Raw genomic sequence first — 20,620 nt, forward strand, 5'->3', positions numbered from 1 at the left:
CTATGGACTGTATGCAGGAGCGATTTTAATATCCTAAATATCTTAATTTGTGTTCCGAAGATGAACGAAGGTCTTACGGGGTTGGAACAACATGAGGGTGAGTAAATACTGACAGAATTTTCATTTTTGGGTGAACTAACCCTTTAATGGTTGAAAAAATAAATAAAAATAAAGGGATAATTAAAATTTTGTCAGTAATTATACTCACCCTCATGTTGTTCCAACCCCGTAAGAATTTTTTTTTCATCTTCATAACACAAATTAAGATATTTTTGATGAAATCTGAAGGCGGATCACTCCTCCAGAGGCTTCTAAGGGATTTAAAGGAGTAGTTCACTTTCAAAAAACAAAAAAAACAAACATTTGCTGATAATTTACTCACCCCCATGTCATCCAAGATGTCATTCTTTCTTCAGTCGAAAAGAAATTAAGGTTTTTGATGAAAACATTCCAGCATTTTTCTCCATATAATGCACTTTAGTGGGAACCAAACGGTTCAAGGTCCAAAAAACACTTTCAGTACAAACTGCAAACTGTTGAAAGGGCTTTATACGATTTTAGACGATGGATAAGGGTCTTATCAAGCGAAATGATCGCTCATTTAATAAATAAATAACAACAAGTTTTATAAGCTCAAATGCTCGCCTTGCTCTGTTCTGTAACGCTCGTTTGTGACTCTCCTGTTTATTGACTCTCTTGTTTAGTCTACGAATCAATTGACTCACAAAAAGATGTGTTAATTTTGATGAACGAGTTCGAACAGGAGAGTCACGAACGTGCATCACAGAGCAGAGCAAGGCTTAAAACTTAAACTTTGTTATTTATTCATTAAATGAGCGATCGTTTCGCTTAATAAGACCCTTATTCATCGTCTGGAATCGTTTAAAGCCTGAAGTGCATTATATGGAGAAAAACGCTGGAATGTTTTCATCGAAAAGCTTAATTTCTTTTCGACTGAAGAAAGTTTTTTGAAAAGTGAACTACTCCTTTAAACTTGGCGGCCCAGAAAAGTTATTAAAGACATTGTTATAATAGTCCAAGTGACTACAGTGGCTCAATCTAAGTTTATCAAGCGCCAAGAATATTTTTGTGCGCAAAAAAAAAAAAAACAAAGTTTACCAAGCGCTGAGAATACCTTTTGTGCGCAAAAAAAACAAACAAAAATAACGATATGCTCGATATAATAATATAATAATAACGTATTCTCGTCACTTGATAAACTTAAGATTGAGCCACTGTGGTCACTTGGACTAATTTTACAATGTCTTTAATAACTTTTCTGGGCTGGCAAGTTTCAATCCCTTAAGAAGCCTATGGAGGAGTGATCCAGCTCTCAGATTTCATCAAAAATATCTTAATTTGTGTTCTGAAGATGAACGATGAAGTCTTATGGGGTTGGAACAACCTGTAATTACTAACCGGTTTTTCATTTTCAATTTTCAATTACATTTTCAAGTAAATATTAGTATTTTTACAGTTTTAGTGTTTTACTATTAAATATCATTTTTTCCCTATTTTAGAATTCTTATTTTACAGTACAACAAAATATTACAATATATTTATGAACAATTCGTTCAATTGATTGCATTTGTAAATATATAAATTATTCTTATATATATTTATATTTTGAATAGATATGCTTGAACACTTAACCCTACCCCTATCCTAAATCTAAACACTTCTCACAAATATAAAACGCATATCAGGGATATAAAGTGTAGTAGTCGCAGTAATTTATTGCATTTAATGTGTAACACTTCTTCAGGCATGACCATAACTGTTCCTCTCCAGTGTCTAATTCAATCAAATTATCATTGTCTGTTGGTTAGTATAGTACCCCACTTTTATCAACATGTGTTAGCTTTCCAGGAATAACCCTGTGGTGACTTCATGCATTACATCATCAAAGATTTCAATCATATACCTATACTCTCTATCTCCTGTTTTCCAGAATCTTCCTTAAGGCAAATAGAAAATGCTGAGATATTTACTGAAAGGGTTACTGGACACTTTATGCATGAAGTAGCATTATGTAAATGACCCTGGCTGCTGTTTACACAGCACCCTGCAGTTAGCTCAGTGTGGGCTAATTCTAGATTGTTTACTCAATGTAAACAGGCAATATAATTGTCCTCCAAGGAGTTTTCTTGGAATTGTGCTTAGAGTGGAATATCAAGCCTTCTTGTCTTATTCCCTGAATAAGTTCAGTGTATTGAAGTTGTATTGGCATTTTTTTGCAGTGTATTGTAGTTTTGTGGTGAGAATTTCCTTCTGAATGGCATTGCTAATGTGATACAGATACATTTCCAGTTAATTGATGCAAAATGATGATAGATTACCTCCTAAAGTGGTGGGGCCAAATTATAAGCATCATGTCAGTCAGTGTAATAACTATCAATTAAATAAGTAATAGCATTATTTATGTACTGTATGTATCGGTTTATTAGCTGTTTAGCAGTAAACTTTCAATAACTACATTATTATATCACATTAAATTAGATAATGCACAAAAAAAAATGTTCAGCATCTGGAACCATGTTAAATACCTAACTTAATTATACATTTATATATAATTATAAAATTGAGCATGAATATGAGATTTTTTTTCTGGTTCTTTCCCAGAATTCATTCATTCATTCATTCATTCATTCATTCATTCATTCATTCAAATGAAGCATTCACAGAAAGACCTGCCTTTTCCTTGAAAGCATCCATGCAAGTCATCTGGGTCCATGTCTCTGGTGCTCAGATCACCCCCATCTGATCAGCCCTGCCCCCAACCACCTCACTAACCAATCAGATCCCACTGAGAAAAGCTCTCGCCCAATGGTAAACCATGCGGTCATAATGGGTACAGTCACAGAGCTGCGTGCAGGGCCCCTTGTATTGACTGTTGGAGATGAGAAGGGAAGATGGCAGTGAAAGGGAAGGGAGCAGAGAAATTATAGCCCTGGTTTCTTTCATCAAGCCTGGCCTTACTACAGCTGAGTGTGTTTATGGCTGAAGATTTCAGCTGGATGCTTCGGATAAGGAATAATGGCCTTGCAGATCCTCTCTGCAGGGATTTGTAAGTGATGTTTCTGTGATAACTGCTGTGACTGTGCAGTTTGTTGTGTTACTGCATAATACAGCGTCATGCCTAAGGATTGTATTTGGATTTGTGCCACTCATATGCTATTGATTAACTAATAGAGTTCACTTTAGATTACCCATGATGATGTCCTATTTTTAAATAGAATGCATGCTCACAGTCTGTTTCAGTGTCAAAAATGGGATTGGATTTGGAATTTCTTTTGTGTAAAATGCTGGTTTTGTTGTGCTTTAAAGTAGTGTTTTGCTCATGCTCTTTATGTATGTAATCCCCTTGATGGAAATACATAGTTTTTTCATCTAACACTAGCAGTTCTTACATCTGCCAGATTATTCTATATGCTCAGTCTGCTGTGAGTAACAGTGAGCATGGACTGACCTTCGGTTCCCTGAGCTATAAGTGCCCTTGCTGGTTTCTGTGTTTTCATTGGCTCAGGCCTCAGATGCCTGTACGGTATGCAGCGGTGTGGTTAAGAGGCCGTTAGAGTAATTTGCCTATGATTTCCTCTTCTCTATGCCATGTGTTTTCAGTTAAGCAATACAATTTCAAGCTATTGTTTCTTTACAGAATGAAACGTATAGGTTCTTGACAAGTTCGGTTTTCTCCTCTGTGTTAAGATACTTCTCTTTGAACTAGGAAGTTTGAGTGGGAGTAATCGAATTAGGAGGCTGTACTACTCATACTCAATAATGACGTCAAAATATCGGCCAACTAGGCTGGCTATTTCATCTTGGGTATAACCTCTGGAATGTAATGCTGATATCTTTTAATGCAAGTTGTTTTGATAAGGAATACACTGGTTGTTTGATTCTTCAAGAACATAAACTTATCAATTAAAGGTAAGGCAATTTCGAATGGTAGCAATTAGCAAGCTAGCTTTGAAAGCATGAGATCCCACTCTCCCTTCAGAAGCGTCTCCAAAGCCACGCCTCCTTCAAAACACATGAACGCACATAGCAGAGTCTGCAAAGTGTCACGAGATTGTCACAGTATTAAATTACAAAACATAAAGCACATAGCTTTAAAATGATAATGAACGTAAACAACCTACATAGCGCTGACTTTTACCACCTAACTGCTGCAGATTCATTTTGTCGTTGATAGTGTTGAAACACATAAATCCCAGTCTGAGGACGTAAACAGTTCTTGGGAGAACATCAGTGGTTGCCATATGGTAATTATTGTTATGACATGGCGTGAATGCAGCATAAGCTTGTTGTTTTGGTTCAGGAGGAACCGTTAAATGCGGCTGTTGTTTGATTTTGGCGCTCGGTGACTGTCTGTGTACAACAAAGCCTTACGGAATGCGCTGATGACGTGTGATGTCATCAATTTCATCAATCACATAAGGTTTGGATATGTTGACAGACAAGTAGGAGACCGCATCATTGCTTTTGGGCCATTTTTTGGTCCTGAGACTTTCACAGAAGATATTTGTACGTTTTAATATTTAAGACCACTTCTATAATTGATTGCTATCAGGATGTGAAGAGAGTATCAAACAGTATAACAAATTGTGTTTATATACTGTATATTAGGGAGTTAACGCAAACCCATTTTAACGGCGTCAATTTTTTTATCGCGCATTTAACGGTCTTTTTGGCCTAGCAAACTTTGTAGTTTTTTTTGTTTTTTTTCATAGGCTTTTGCAACAGGACGCGGCATGCGTCGCGCTGCGCTATGAAACCCATTCATTTCAATGGCTTTCATTTCTTCGTCGACCAAAGCGCGAGCGGATCTAGCTAGACCGGAAACAAAATAACAGGCACGCCGCACACACTTGTTTGGGCTTTAGAGCCAGCCAAATAGTTAGTTAACGTTACGTTTTGAGTGGATGACGAGCGTGAGACGCCGAAATGGATGCCAATAAGATTCTGAATGGTAACTTTACTTTACTAAATTGTTGCCAAATGGTTCAATTGACAAGACCAAAGTGATCTGTGTGTTTTGTCGTTGTGAACTGAGCTATCATCATCGCAGCACGTCCAGTCTGAAATACCACTCGATTGCCAAGCACACACACACACACACATACACAGATGATGCGAATTCTCCGCCCCCCTCGTCAATATCAGGACCTCGTCAGTATTTCTTTCACCCTTTTATTGATGGACAGTGTTACATTGTGTTAGAGATTATTTGCTCCAATTGAGAATGTTTGAGTGAAATTGAAAACGGTATATGCCAATGTTGTTTTCAATAAAAACATTTGCACAAAGCAAGCCGATCCACTTTTCCATGTTAATAAGAGCATTAAATAAGAAAAAAAAATTGTGAGGAAAAATAAATCAAGAGACATTTAGAATAGATAAAAATGTGCGATTAATCGCGAGTTAACTATGACATTAATGTGATTAATCGCATTTAAATATTTTAATCGTTTGACAGCACTAATATATATATATATATATATATATATATATTATAAACTCTGCAACTTCTTAAAAAAAAAACAACAGTAACAGAACATAAAAATTTCCCTTTAAACATAAATAAATAAATGTTTGAAAAATTAAACCTTATCTTGGCTCCTGTTTGTCAAGGTGCTTCTTTGGAGGCACTCCAACTCCCTTTCAACAGCACCAAAGTCTTGGCAAATCTTGAGATACCCTAGAGAGCAAATCGGTTCAAATCACAGCACATCCATCTGCACATACTGTCGCATGTTATATGTGTGAAAATGCAATGATGCATCTTATTAAAAACCTGGAAAACAGAAATTAGATTGATATACAATTATATTTCAGATATTGGATTTACAGTTAAAGGGTTAGTTCACTCCAAAATGAAATTTCAGTCATTAATTTACTCACCCTCATGTCAATCCAAACCCATAAGACCTTCATTCATCTTCGGAACACAAATGAAAATATTTTTGATGAAATCAGAGAGCTTTCTGACCCCTCCATAGACAGCTACCACCTTCAAGGCCCAGAAATGTAGTAAAGGCATTGTTAAAATAGTCCATGTGACTACAGTGGTTTAACCTTAATGTATTGAAGCGACATTTTTGTTGGTGCATATCTTCATTTGTGTTCCGAAGATAAACGATGGTCTTGCGTGTTTGGAACGACATGAGGGTGAGTGATTGATGACAGAATTTTAATTTTTGGGCAAACTAACCATTTAATGCACTAAAATATTCACCCCATCATCAGCATATTTTTTTTAATCATGCAGTTGTGCTATGGAGTTATCTGTGAGAACTATTCCTTGACAATGAACCAATTGTCATGTGCTTTCCATGCATGAAAAAGGATTGAATGCTTCAGGAAACTGTGGGTCAATTTTGAATTCTTACCTCAGGAAATCCCACAACCTCACATGCTCTAAATATTTTATGACGTTGTCAATATTCATCCATCTTTTAAAGAAAATGGTACAAATCACTGAGACTAAATCCAAACCAGCCCTTCTTGGGTATACTTTTGGAAACTCATTCTGTAAGATTATTGCACGTCCTCCATCTTCTTTCTCTTAACAAACAAAGAAAACCCACAGGTGCTTGTGTCTCTATGGTGTAATTACTGTTTGACAATATCACTTAGGAAACAAAAGAGCTTAGAACAGGCGAATAAGCATAGGGTTGGATGTTTCTATGCTCTCCTTTGATTGCTTGAATCGTCACAAACTTTAAACAATATCATCACCCAGCTTTAATCTGCTAAATGCATAGATATTAAAGGGCACCTATTATGCCCCTTTTTACAAGATGTAATATTTGTCTTGGGTGTCCCCAGAATGTATTTGTGAAGTTTCAGCTCAAAATACCCCACAGTTAATTTATTAAAGGGCCTGTTTAAAAATGACCTGTTTTGGTGTATACGACCTTAAATGCAAATGACCACATATCCCCGCCCTTCCTTTGGATGGGGGCGTAACTTGATTGTAGAGGGCATAACTTATGGCAGTCGCTAAGCAGAAGGGCTGAGAGTGAGAGATGCGCTGTTTTGTCTGTCATTCAGCGTACGTTTGAATCGGAATATATAAATAGTCTCTGATCAGACCCAGATGACGAAGAGACTCTGGCAGAAAAAACACAAATGAGAATGGACCTGTACGTCTCAGTATGGTTATTTGATACATTTATGTACTTAAAGAGTTGTAATCACGTCCCCTTTGAAATTATGGATGTGCAACACACACACACACACAGACACACAAACACTAACGTTGGTGCAATTTTTTGAAACTACATACACATTCTGTGATAAAGTTTGCTATACAAGCGAAATTGCATTTATGCGAGGGACCTGTCAAGTCATGTTTACATTACTTGTCATACAGATGCTTCTGTGGCAAATGTGAGATGTACAGAACAACGACACATATGCAGTTTTTAATACAATATATTTAAAAAATATATTATAAACGTGTGGTTACACACTATACAAACAAACAAGGTTTAAATTATATACACAGACATCATACGACGACAACAACTTTAGACGCATTTGTTGTTGAATTGGCTGACAGACTGAAATGACTATTTGCTCAAAAAAATTAAAATACACTTAGTTGAGGTGACGTTGGATCGCAAACAGTAACGTTAGACGACAATCCACACTTGAGGGATTAACTTTGAAGCCACAACAACAGGATTAACCTACGAGTCCACGACAGAACACTTATGTTTCCAAGAGACATTACCGGCTGTCGTTGAAACAAGGGAGGATGCTGTACAGATCACCGAGGGCGGGGTCTAGGCCACAGCCTGACTGTCAATCAAACCCCTTGCTCAATTCTACGTCACAAAGCGCTGAATCTTAGAACAGCTCGTTCTGAGACAGTGCATATTATTTATTGAGATTGTAAAAAAAAAAAAAAAAAAAAAAAAACACTGGGTGGATTTTTATAATTCTAGGGTGGTTTTGCTCACACACTGCCAACACACATTTATGTTCAAACACCATGTAAAAGTGAATATTGTGAACAGTGCTTTACAAACACATTTGTTTTGACTTTTTGAAATTGTATTTATTTGAAATAACCCCCCCCCCCCTCCTTTCTAAAATAATTTTTATGCAGCTCTATTCAAATACATTCATAAAAGGTCATTTTATATATTCTGTAACCATCATAAATCAAGTATAAAACAGTTCATATCACTATACAAGAACAAAGCAAGTGCATTATTTTTTTTTAATCAAATAACATTTTTTTTAATCTTTTTTTTTTTTCTTTCTTTCAGGATAACATAAATTATCACTAGAAAAAAAATCTTGTATCCATCTATTGTGATTAGGGGAAGTAGCACAGCACACCTCCATTTAAGGAGAATCGTCCTTCTGGCTAACAGAGTGGTAAAAGCGATCATCAATGAAAAAGAGCTGGCAATGTATTGGGGCTGAGTTCAACATTAAGTGCATTTCCCAGTGTATCAAATACATTGGACCAAAACCATCGAGGGTATGACCAAAACAGGTGGATGCAATCTTCCAGAGCTTGGCTACACCCAATACAAGCATAATCCTTGTCTGAAAAAAGAAGAAAAAAAATCCGTTTCTGTTTTACCTGTTTGTCAGATAAATCACCTTGCATTGTATCAGACCATACCTGGTGCAGAATGATGAAGAGTGTACCCTATTTGAGATGTATAACCATTGGTCATCCGAAATGAGAATATAAAGGTCTTTGTTCCCAAGTCTCCTTTAAAAGCTTTGACGAATCAGGAATCAAAGGATTAATTAGGTTATAAATGACCGAGATAAGATGTTTTTTATCAATGGGTTTAAGATTGAAAAAGTTGTCCAATTCGTATTCTGGGGACTACATTTCGGCACAAAATGTCTGATCTGAAAAAAAAAAAAAAAATCTACATAGGTGAGTTTTGCTAGATAGAGATAAGAAAGATCAAAACACCCTCTCTTCTTACAGGCCGTTAAATGACAGTACACCATTACATGCCCACGTTCGGTATTCAGCTTCCAGACGGTGAAAAAGCCTGGTTGTTTAAAGGAAATTGGAATTAGGAATAATGTATTGAAACTTTGTAGTCCAAAAGACTTTCTAAACTGAATCCATATTTGAAGTGTATTTGAAAAAACTGGATTTTAGAAAGCTGGAAAGTAATAACAGAACGTAAATCATATTTAGTTGAAGGAAGTTCGGCATTGGCCCGTAGTGAATAATCTGTGGGTAAGTGGGTGTTATTCCAGTATAATGCTGGAAATTTGGAAGATAATGGCTTTCTGGCTTTATCACCATGCTCGAAGAAATATTGTCTACTCTGTAGATGTCACGGTGTGGCTCTGGCAGAGGAACGAGGAGACCGGAGTATCGGGAAGAACAAGGGTTTTTAATATATATATAAACAGGCAGGCAGACAGGAACAAAGGCGCCACACGGGCTAACACCAAACATCAATAGACAACGAGCGACAAAGACAGAGTAAAACTGAGGGAACTAAATACACAGATGAATCAGACATAATGAGGTGCAACAGAGTCGGCGCCAGAGCAGATCTACTGGAGGGGCATTGGGTCATCAGCGGGGGGGCACTGCCGTTTAAGAAATATTTTGACGCAAAAAAAAAAAAAAAAAAAAAAACGAAACACCTTTTATTATTATAATTATTATTTATAATTATTATTTGCGAATTTCCCCACCACTTTTTGCCAGGGTCGATGTTGTCCCAGCACTTTTATACATCTCGATCTCGCGGCACGGATGTACCAATACAAATAAATAAAACATATCCGGTTACCTAGCAGAGCATTCATTTGTTAAATAAGAGGCGATATAGCACGCTGAAATGTGTTGGTTTTTAAATCAAGTGATCAAAGTGCTCGTTGACTCGATCTGTGGTGCTGATAAAGTGTTCTCTTGTGGCTCGCGCTGCCACAATAAACATCTTCACACGGACGCGCGCTTGATCTGTTGCGGCGAAATCTCTATTCGTACCGGTGAAATCCAAAGTAAAATGCACTCAAACATGTCCCTGCTTGACAACCACTGATAAACATAATCGGTTTTAATGATGGGGGGAAAAAAATAATTATGCGAGTGTGGGTTAGAACCCAAAATCTCTAGCACTCCAGTCTAAGGTTTTACCACTGGACCACTACAGCACTTACAATGAAAAGTCGGATTGGATATATCTATTTCTTCATGTGAAAATTCTTGGCACCAACACATATTAGATCCACTTAGACAACAAATTAAACACAATGTATTATTTAAATAGATTGCTAAACATTTGGTATTGTATAGCCTACCTCTGATTTATGATTTAGAAACTGTGGTAGGAGGGGCATCAATGAGCGCTAGGGGGGGCACGGCCCTCGAATGCCCCACCATAGCGCCGACCCTGAGGTGCAAACAGGTGAAACAGATAAAACAGGACGCTGAACGGGAGGCTGATGAGGGAGTGAGTTCAGGTGTGCAGACGAGAGGATCATGGGAAGTGTAGTGCAGGAGACGCAGACAGGATGGTGCAGACGCAGACTGTGACAGTAGAAGCTGTCAAGCGGTCACATATCATTAGTAAATCATGTAGCTTAACACAAAACGATATACTCTTAAGTGTGTATCTAACTTGTTTGTGTTGAATTTTCTTTCATGTCCTATGTATGGTGTGTTATAAGTAGGTAAGTTTCCCTTTTCATAGAAATCATAGGGATACTGTGATTTTTAGGTGACTAAATCTGGGTACATTTTTTATTTTTATTTTGCCAAGATACGTTTGGCCGTCTCAGACAAAATCTGACCCTGTAGGCCAGTCTTTGATCGCCAGTTTCACATTCACCGACAGCCGATTAATGACCTTTGTTATCGAATTTTACCTCAGATTAAAATCTGGCAGGTTCAGAAGTTTTGAGGCACAGTGTGATTCCAAAGCACCAAATCAAAAACCAATAGTTGCCCAGAACCTGGTGACACAATTAGTGAGACACCAACAAACCAGCACTTGCTCCATACACACGTCTTTGTTCTTGTTTTCTCTAGTTTTCTTTTAGAAGAGAAGCCATGACCACTAGAGATAGTTTTTGTCTGCCAGCCACCATTTCAATCCCACATGTAATGCAGCTCACAGCAGCTCATTATTTTATTGATTTATTTATTTATTGAGAACATGGACACCTGACTCCACACAATACCCTCTACTAAAGGTTTTTACAACAACATATTTTCTTTTGATCAGTCATGAGCTCTCCATGCAGTATCTTGCAAGTTTCCATAAAGCTTTTGATGTGAGTTGAATGATTTTGATTTTTTTGCTCTTTTTACAACTCATCACAAGCCTTTGCTCATTGGATCCATGTTTTTATTATGGCCTGGCATTCAACAGAAGAGGCTTGTGGGTAACGTAGTTCAAAATATAGACCAATAATACAGTAGATGCTGACACCTACTGGAGGGACTCTGACATTTGACATTTAACAATCTCATGTTAAGATAGAAACATGAGATTGTTAAATGTCATACGAATGTTGCACTCCACTGTATGCATGCATTTGCAATATTTCTGTGCACATGATATCATAGTTGGCCAAATGATATCATGTGCACAGAAATATAAATCCGGAATATGAGCAATGTTCAAATATACAGTGATGTTTAGATTAGAGTGGGTTTAAAAGGAGTTTCTTCTGCCTGAAGTCTATATTTTGGAGGGTTTTTTAGGTGGAGTTTGTGCAGTTGTGGTTGTGTCCTGTATGCCTGCATGGAAACCCAGTTAAGAAGACCTGCAATTAGCAAAAAAAAAATAAGAGCAGTGCGTCCAGAATTAGGAGCAGAAGCCACACTCCTCTCTCTCTTGTCCTATTTTTTTCAGAAACTTTCAAGAATTTTTGTTGAAATAAAGAAACTTTTGTTTAATTAATGATGCTGAAAATGAAATGATTTCTCAGCTCATTGACGATTTAGAGCTTGTAAAATCCTGGAAATTGAATAGATTTGAACTTTGTCTAAAGGTTTCTTTTTGATTGCACTCCATGCTTTTGAAAACAACAGAGAATTTTGATGTAGTGTCAAGAGGAAAACCCTTGTTTAGCCAACACTTCAGCTCATAGCTAGATATTAATGATATCAACATCCCAATATTGAATGGACATTATGAAGAGGCCTTTCAGAGAATTCATATAGAAATGCACACAATGCAGTTTGTGTTGTCTAGACATTATCTTCATATTTTCTCTCTTTTCTTTGTCATAAACGTTAATGCTATGGTCAACTTGGACCTCTGTGTGTTTTACAAATATTTAACCAATGAAAAGAATCCTGAAACTGTCTGCAAAACTGCATAATGCAACCTCGCCTCAATCTTGAATGAAGTGACACACAGTTTAGGCAGTCTCCGCTTGTTTGCAATGAAAGGGTAAATAGAGAACTGGTGGTTTGAACAATTTCGTCATTACTCAACATTCATTCAAGAAAGACTATTTCTACATAGGCTAATGTTTTATGAATCGTGAGGAGCAGAGAAGCACAATTTTTTATGAATTGCAATTTCAAAATGTGAAAAAAGGACTCAATTGAGCTTGAATTTGGTAAAGTGTTAATAATATAATAGTAACACAAGTGTATGAACATAATGACACAGTACCAACTTTAAGGATCTGTTTCATTATTATTATTTATTTAATTTCCTGAAAAGTAGAGAATTTGAGTCTATCCAATAACTACAATATATAGTTGTGAAAAACAGTATTGGTCAGTGTGAATTAATGTGCACAATGGGACTACAGACCACCTCCATAGTGTGAATGTGAGAGACACACATGTCGACAGTCAGTTCCCAGTGTCACTTGAGAGAACATCTCATGCACAGCCTAAGGACTAATGGATTTATGAACATAATTACTGCCCTCCATGCATGTGAATCTATTTACACACAGACAAGACACAGGCTAAAGGGAAATAGAACACCATGGACCCCCTACTTGGTGAAAATTAGATGAGGCTCCTGGAGGCTTTGGATAGATTTGTTTACTACCTCAAGTCCTTTGAGAATTGTGTTTAACAATATCACCAGCTGCATTGGAGATTTAGTGAAATAACTTGAATTGACAACTATGTACTAAAAACGGAAAACGTTTTTTCCTTTGTGTTTTTCCTGTACAGAAGACAGTGTTGTCAAAAAGAGCCAGTAAAAAAAGGCCAGTAGTTGGCAATGGCACTTTGTAAAGAAACACAGCTATAGACTGAACACGTAATATGCATGCACATGATGCCACTGTTTTTAAAATTTGTTTTGTATATTACACAGAGATGATACAATCGTTTTCAAAAAAGTGAACACATTTTTTAAAACACATTTTTATAAGTGTGTTTTCAGGCCCCCAAAACGCTGTTGACATGGAAATGAACAGCCAAACGGTTTACATTTTTTTAGCTGAAAACAGTGTCATGTAAACGACCCCTTAGTGACATCTTAATCGGTCCCTTCCTCATCTTTTTCAAAGTCAAGAATTGAACAAAGTCCTAACCCTAACATAACATAAACAATCCCTCAAATCATTTGGCTTAAGGAGAAGACATTTCTCTTCAAATGTTCGGGGTTGGTAAAATATATATACTGTATAAATATATATATATATATATATATATATATATATATATATTCTTTTAAGAAGTCACTTACTCACCTGTTTGACAAATGTACAGGTACTTTGGTACGTCTATCCTTAAATAATAAAAAAAAAAATCTAACCTTTTTTACCAATCTTTCTGCAATACCAGTAGTACCGAATACTGGGTCAATATGGTACCTGCTGATAGGTGGCTGCTTTCACAATGGCCAATCAGAGGCATTTTATTAATCAGAATCCTTGGAACTGAATCTGAAATTGCAATGTTTGGCATTTTAAAAGCCATAGTAATGAACAGAATGTCAAAATAGGTCTGTGCATTAAGTCTTGCAGTGTAAGTGCAATGCCACTTGTCCTGTGTTTTATTTTTCACTTTTCGTTTGATCATTTTAATGAAATGACTGCATAGCAATATATTCTTTTCCCTTTCGGGCTGGACCGCAATGACAGGACAGCTCAACAAATGACATGCAGCTCAGTCAGGCCAGTGTAATGTGTTCCTTGTCCCAGGGCATCAGCATGCTCAACACCATCACTACTCTTACTGGCTGACATGACCCCAGGGTAATGTTACATACATGCCTGTCATGTGAGAGATATGCTGCTATATGTTGTAATGGAGTTCTGCGCTGTGGTATTGTTTTGTATGTCCTCAAAGAATATAAGTAGATCCTGTCATACTGGAATGCAGGGTGATGTCATCATGTTATTTGAGATGAGATGAACAAATACAAATCACAGAATAAGTTTGGAGAGAAGGTGACATTAAAGTGAGCAATATTTTGATAAATGATATTGTTCAGCTACAGCTTTATGTTTCAATATATGTGTTTGCTCTGGAATGACATAAAAAGGGTGTTTTTCTGACAGAAATCATCATTCGGACAGCCATTTTTGACAAATAAAATACATTTTTAGTAAAATATATATTAAATAATATATATTAATAAGTTAAATGGATGGTATGTCAGACTGTTTAACACTAAATTGACACAATTTTTACATGTTCGCTTGCAGATTTAGTAGCAGCAAATTGCACACGTGGCCTTGTGAAGGAACACAGACTGGATGTATGACACTTTCATTTGAACAGAATTTCACAATAAACATTGCTAAACTCCAACATACATGTCTGATGGTGTTATAAGATCATCAACGCTTTTGTACAGTGCAGGTTGCCAGATTGAAAGTGTTTTTAAGAGAACTTATTCTATTGGTCTTTTTGGCAACCATAAGCCCCTTTTCCACCAAAGCATTTTGAGAGCCGGTTCGGAGCCGGTGCCTGCGCACGAACCAGTTCTTTGTGTTTCGACAGCCAAAGAACCGGTTCTCGGCCGAGAGAACTGGTTCCAAAGCGGCACCAACTCTTTGCTGGACTAGAACCGTTCTTTTATCACGTCATGCTTACGTCGGGGGCTGGGGCGGGTTTAGATGTCTTCTGAACATCTTTTCTGACCATAATAAAGGATCGCAAAGCCAAGAGAAACATTCGCAGAAACACGATGGAGTCCGCCTTTGTAATTGTTATGCTTGAAGTTGGCGCAAGCGTTTCTATTTTTGTAATGTTTTTATTGAAGACATTATAAGCAAAAAAGAAAAGTCACAATATAGAACAAATAAATGGAAAGAAAAAAAGACACAAGACATGGGTACATAACTTATCAGAAAAGATTACATATCAAACGAAAAGATTAAAAGACTTACATATTTCAATTGTTTTTAAACCCTTCTTGGTACACGAATTAGAGATAATTGCAAAGTAATGTTACTCGCAAGCGTTTCTAGCTAAAACGTATGGCGACGTACACAATGACGTAACGACGTCATTCCCTGGGCGCTTGTTTGTTATATTATTCTGTATGTTGTTTACTGCATAATAAAAAATAAATAAATAAAAAAAGTCAGTGGAAAAACAAACAGGTTCTAAAGCGTTTCGCAAGTTGAACCAACTCCGAACCAACTTTGAACCAGCACCAGTTCCGAACTAGTTCTTTTTTTGGTGGAAAAGGGGTAATAATGGGACCTTTACAACGTTTCTCGTGAGCATATGAAAGTGTATATTTTTATTTTTGCAAAGGTCCGTTTAGGGAGCTGTGCAAATATTGTGACGATTATTTTTAATTTATCAAGAGAAGATTACATCGTTATCAAGATTAAAAAAACAAACAAACAATTAATTGTGCAGCCCTAATATACAGCTAGTTTCATCAAAGCAGCAAATGAGACCAATCCACACTGCAGAAGCAACACAAATACATCATCAAATGCAGTAGCCAAGGCAAGACAAATACATTACTTTGACTTGTGTACTGTTCCCATCTTTGAGAAGAACTGTGAGAAATATGCCACAAGAGCTTGTTGTTTAAATGTATTCCTTTGCGCGCAGCCGAGAGTTTGTGAAAATAAAAGTAATTCTGTAATGTCAGCGGCCTGGTATTCTACTGCAAAATTTATGCTGTGCTGATGTTCTTTCTCTCCGAATGAGTTTTCTTTCAGTGCTTAAGCAGTCTCCAAGACATTCATGCCGTTGTTGTTTGACAATTTGGGATTTCACAAATGTTCCTAACACAGAGCCTTGTTGAACCTCCCTTGTGGGATGTTTTTTTGCCCTTGTTTGAAATCAAATGTTTTGTCCTTGTTTGATAGTGAGCCTCTCGTCACTGGCAACTCATTGAACTCTTCTTTGAAAGTCTGTAACTGTATCATCATATGATAGGGTACATGGATGCAAAAGGACAAACTAATCCCACTGTGGCATCATAGTGGTTATAATTAAACAACAGTGGGTTTTACACTTGGTCACCTGCTCAACCTAGGGGGGAGTGTTATGCTTAAAGTGGTACTAAAGTGGACCAGGGGCATTTTGGGGATTAGAACCAAAGGCCAGATGAGTAACACCTCCGAGTATGGGATAGTGCAGCTTTGTTCTTATGCCCATTCTGCTGTAGCCATTCTCAGCTCAACAGTCGTCCTTTCCCGCCCTCTTTCTTTAATGGGCAGCTGATTTAGCCTGTGACTGGCAACATTCTCTGGTTATTTTAGAAACAGCACTTGTGATCTCAGGCTGCACTGGACTGTTATGAAGACACCCACATATCCATGTGCCAAACTTCACGACTTGTACCTTGAGACAAAAACACTATCATATTGTATAAATGATATGACTTGGGTGATTTGAGTCATGGCGAGCCTCACAGTGTTGTTTCGCTTTCTCTATGTGGGTTTTGTGAGAAACAGGCAAGGACGTCTCACTGAGTGGTCTACAGCATTTGATAAAGGTAGGTCAGAGCTTTGTTACAACAAGCTTGTGTGCATACAGTATGTGAGTCTTGTGCATGCTAGTGCAGCAAGTTTTGAACATGGAAACTACAGTACTATAAACTGCTGATAATAGATAATAGTGTCCACAAATGCTGAAAGTGTTTAGGAAAATGGTGATTGTAAGAATGCTGATGATTTGAGCAGTGGTAGATCAAAATATTTGCCTGGCTAATTAATAATTCAAAATCATAATTTTGAAATTACTGAATCAGATAACACTGTGCTCACTTGGCTAATTAACAACATACAGAAAGCATTGTTAAACATAGATCTACATTAGTATATTGTATAATATATATATATATATATATATATATATATATATATATTACTTTTTATAAATACTTTTGGTGCACACCCGGGTTTGATTGACGTCATGAGTTATGTTTGTCTTCTATTGTGTGAATGCAGTTTTCTCGGGCACACGTTAAACCGTACCAGAGTCTGTACACTTTAGAAAATGTGCTGAATATTCACAACAGATAGATAGGTTTAAAAACCAAAATATACAACAACATACATTTTGCCGCCTTCTCCATTTTTTCCAAGCAACAGGGATAAACAGCTGCTGATTTTGATTATGCAAACGCATCACAGTCCGGTGTGGTGAAGAGATGAGTCCCCCTGAAGAGATGGGTCCCACCTTAGGACCCAAGCGATGCGATTGGTTCAAAGCTAGTTTTATGTGTATTTGCTTTAGTGCCTGGTTACAAATTAGAGAAAATCAGTTTATTATAAGAGACGTTTGAAGTACGTTATAACGAGTCATTAATGTATTTTAACTTATATAACCGAAGCTGTAGATTGTAAATTAGTATTTTTTTAGTTAGCTTACATAGTAGATAAAAGATAGATAGTACTTAGATAGTAAATAAACTGCATATTTGAGCTTTAAACAACTACATTCTCGACCAAACAACTCTTAAAATTACGTTTCTTGACACAATAACTAATATTTTTAAATTTCATGGACTTTCTCCTATGCTGTTGACGCAACCTACTATGAAAAGCGCTAAACAAAATAAACATATTACTTGATGGCAACAAACTGTTTTTATCAAGTTATAGCGAGAACATATTTAGATCAGGCATACTACTGGCATACTATTGGGTCCTAAGGTGGGACCCATCTCTTCAGGGGGACTCATCTCTTCACCACACCGGTCCCAAATTATATAATGTGAACACAATCCAGCAGACAATGCGGGAGCAATCAAACTTGGGATCGTGAAGTGTAAAAGCACACTAAATAGTATGATAGCAATATTTAAAAATCACTAGTGGTGAGTGTTCAAAATATTATTGGAGAAATAAATAACTTTTTTTTTATTTAGTTGCTATAGCTCAAAATAAAAAAAAATTCAAAGTTAGAAGAAAAAGAATAAAAAGTTAATTTACACCAGATATCATTTGATTAGTACAGAAATAAAATCTGTAGAACTTGTAAAGTAAAAAAAATGTGATCTCACTAAATCCATTATTCCATGTACACTATAAAACAATGACATATCAATTAATGCAGTTTTTATTTTATTATTATTATTATTTTTTTTTATGGAACAGATGTCATACTTCACATTGAATTTAATACTTTAACTTCAGTTAATACTTTTACCTTCACATTAAAACAACATCTTTATCCTGCAAATTACCGGTTCCACAAATACCTGTTTAGCAAGTAGTAAAACATCCACTGATATCAATTATACAGTCAAATAATGATAATTTAACCTCAAAATTGTTAAGTTCAGCTAAATCTAATAAAATGTTGATGTTCAGGTAAAACGTCAATATTATACAATATTAAATCTCAATATTATGAGATTTAGACCATCTGTAGTCAAGAAAAAAAAAAAAAAACATTTGACCTTACCTTATCTTAACAATAAACAATAAACCTTTATGTTCTTCCTCTCTAATGGAAAACATTGCTGGATTTCCTCACCAGAATCCATTTTTGCAAAACTTTAAATTTGGTATAACCTAAAATCTCCATGATGGATAAAACCTGCAGGCCCCTGTGGATTATAAAATGCACTCTAATAATAAGGAGTTTAAGTTATTTTAAGTTTTTATTTGCAGTAGCTAATCAAAGTTCAAGGCAAATACATATTTGTTCATAAATCGTGTACATAAGCAGCACTGCTGCAAGATGTTTTGCAAGTGTGTGCACAGGGGGTTTGGGAGTTAACAGGTGGATTAGAAGCCATCAGCAAACCTATTCCATCATAAATCTGCACACTCTGAGTGCGCGCCAGGCTTCAGAGCCCCAGAGCTTCAGAACACACTCAGGAACACCAGTAAATCTTGCCTGCTGTAGAGGACACACAGTGAATGGCTGCAGTGAATAAGACTGGCAACGCCCTCTTGTGTTGTGTTGGCCATCAGTTTAAAAGCTTACTTTCCTAAAGTTGACTCCTCTTTCCCAGAAACTCAGGGAACAGATGCAATATCTGTAGTTTGATGGCTATTATTGTACCTGTAAAATGGGAACGTTTGTGAATAGCCACTCTTGGCAATATGCTCAAACGGGATTGAGACTCATCCCACTCTCAGGTATTCTTCTTCTTAAAAATAGTCTGATTTTAGAGGCTTCGATAAATGTGATTCGTTAGAGTATTCAATATAGAGTAGATTGAAGTATGACAGTGCTTAGCTAAATGATCCAACAAGACTACTGTTGTGGTAGAGGAGCACTTCATCATTTTTTTTCTTACATGACTATATTGATGAATTAGGTTGACACACTTGTCTTTGTCTTTATCTGTTGTATAAGAATGCATCATCTCATCGTTTGTTATATGCTAGATCCTCTCTATGGGGCATTAAGGTTCTTTACTAACTCACAACCCTTTCCCACTCATATTTTTAGGATGGTAAACAGTTATTTATCTGTTTTTATGATGCACAATTGGGGTTTACTAAAGTCTCATGATACTGTTGTTTTATATTATATGGGTAAAAAGGCATTTAAGTTTAATGCACAATTTTCTTGGAACAAATCTAATGTCTTTGTTAAATCTAAAGAATATGAATCTTTGAATTGTAACTTTCCCTGTTTTCTTTACTTATGAATATGTTGTCGTATGTAGTATTTTCTTTTATACTGACATGTCTGAATTTGGTTGCTGCCTTTCTTGGAGAGTTTTCTCTTGTAAAAGAGATTAAAATCTAAATTATACCAATCTGGTTAATTACTTTAACTAAATAAAAGTATAAACATTAATTTAATCTCATTTCCTGTTGTCTCCCTAAATCTCAGTGAGCCAATGCAATACTGTGTATGTAGTTTTGATGAGTGTAAATTAAATATTCTGCCAATGTACTGTATTATGGGGTAGGAAATGTGATTTGTGTAGAGACTGAATATTGCAGTTGATAATTGTATAATCATTGAAGCCTAAGCCTATTGTAGAAGAGCAGCTAGACCTGTGTTGTTGCAGAAATAAAGTTGACTGATTTGTTTGCAAACCCAAGTGGAGCTCTCATGTAGTTTTTCCAATATATTTGGTTTGACTCAGACTGACTTTGACACATTAACATTACTTCACACCACTTCAATTGATTTCTTTTCAATCAACGAACATAAATCAAAGTACTCTGTACAATTTTTGTGACTTGTTTCTGCAGCAAGTCTGGCTTTCCATACTAATCAGATATCAGTTTCATAATATAC

The 20,620-nt window shown here is 36.4% G+C and overlaps 1 protein-coding gene across 6 annotated transcripts in view; it reads left to right on the plus strand.

Moving 5' to 3' along the window:
* Nucleotides 1–20,620, plus strand: part of triob (trio Rho guanine nucleotide exchange factor b) — a 219,864-nt gene that overhangs the window by 23,212 nt on the left and 176,032 nt on the right. Inside the window, exon 1 of one of the 6 annotated variants that reach the window (XM_089117484.1) lies at nucleotides 2,907–3,067. The exons of the other annotated variants lie outside the window; for them this stretch is intronic. Coding sequence (XP_088973610.1) covers nucleotides 3,037–3,067 — 31 coding nt within the window. The 5' untranslated portion in view covers nucleotides 2,907–3,036. Of the gene's footprint in view, nucleotides 1–2,906; nucleotides 3,068–20,620 lie in introns of those variants that run through there. 6 annotated transcript variants of the gene reach the window in all.

The sequence above is a fragment of the Pimephales promelas genome, chromosome 12, assembly GCF_988280905.1.
Source record: "Pimephales promelas chromosome 12, fPimPro1.hap1.1, whole genome shotgun sequence".
Classification (NCBI taxonomy): Eukaryota; Metazoa; Chordata; class Actinopteri; order Cypriniformes; family Leuciscidae; genus Pimephales; species Pimephales promelas.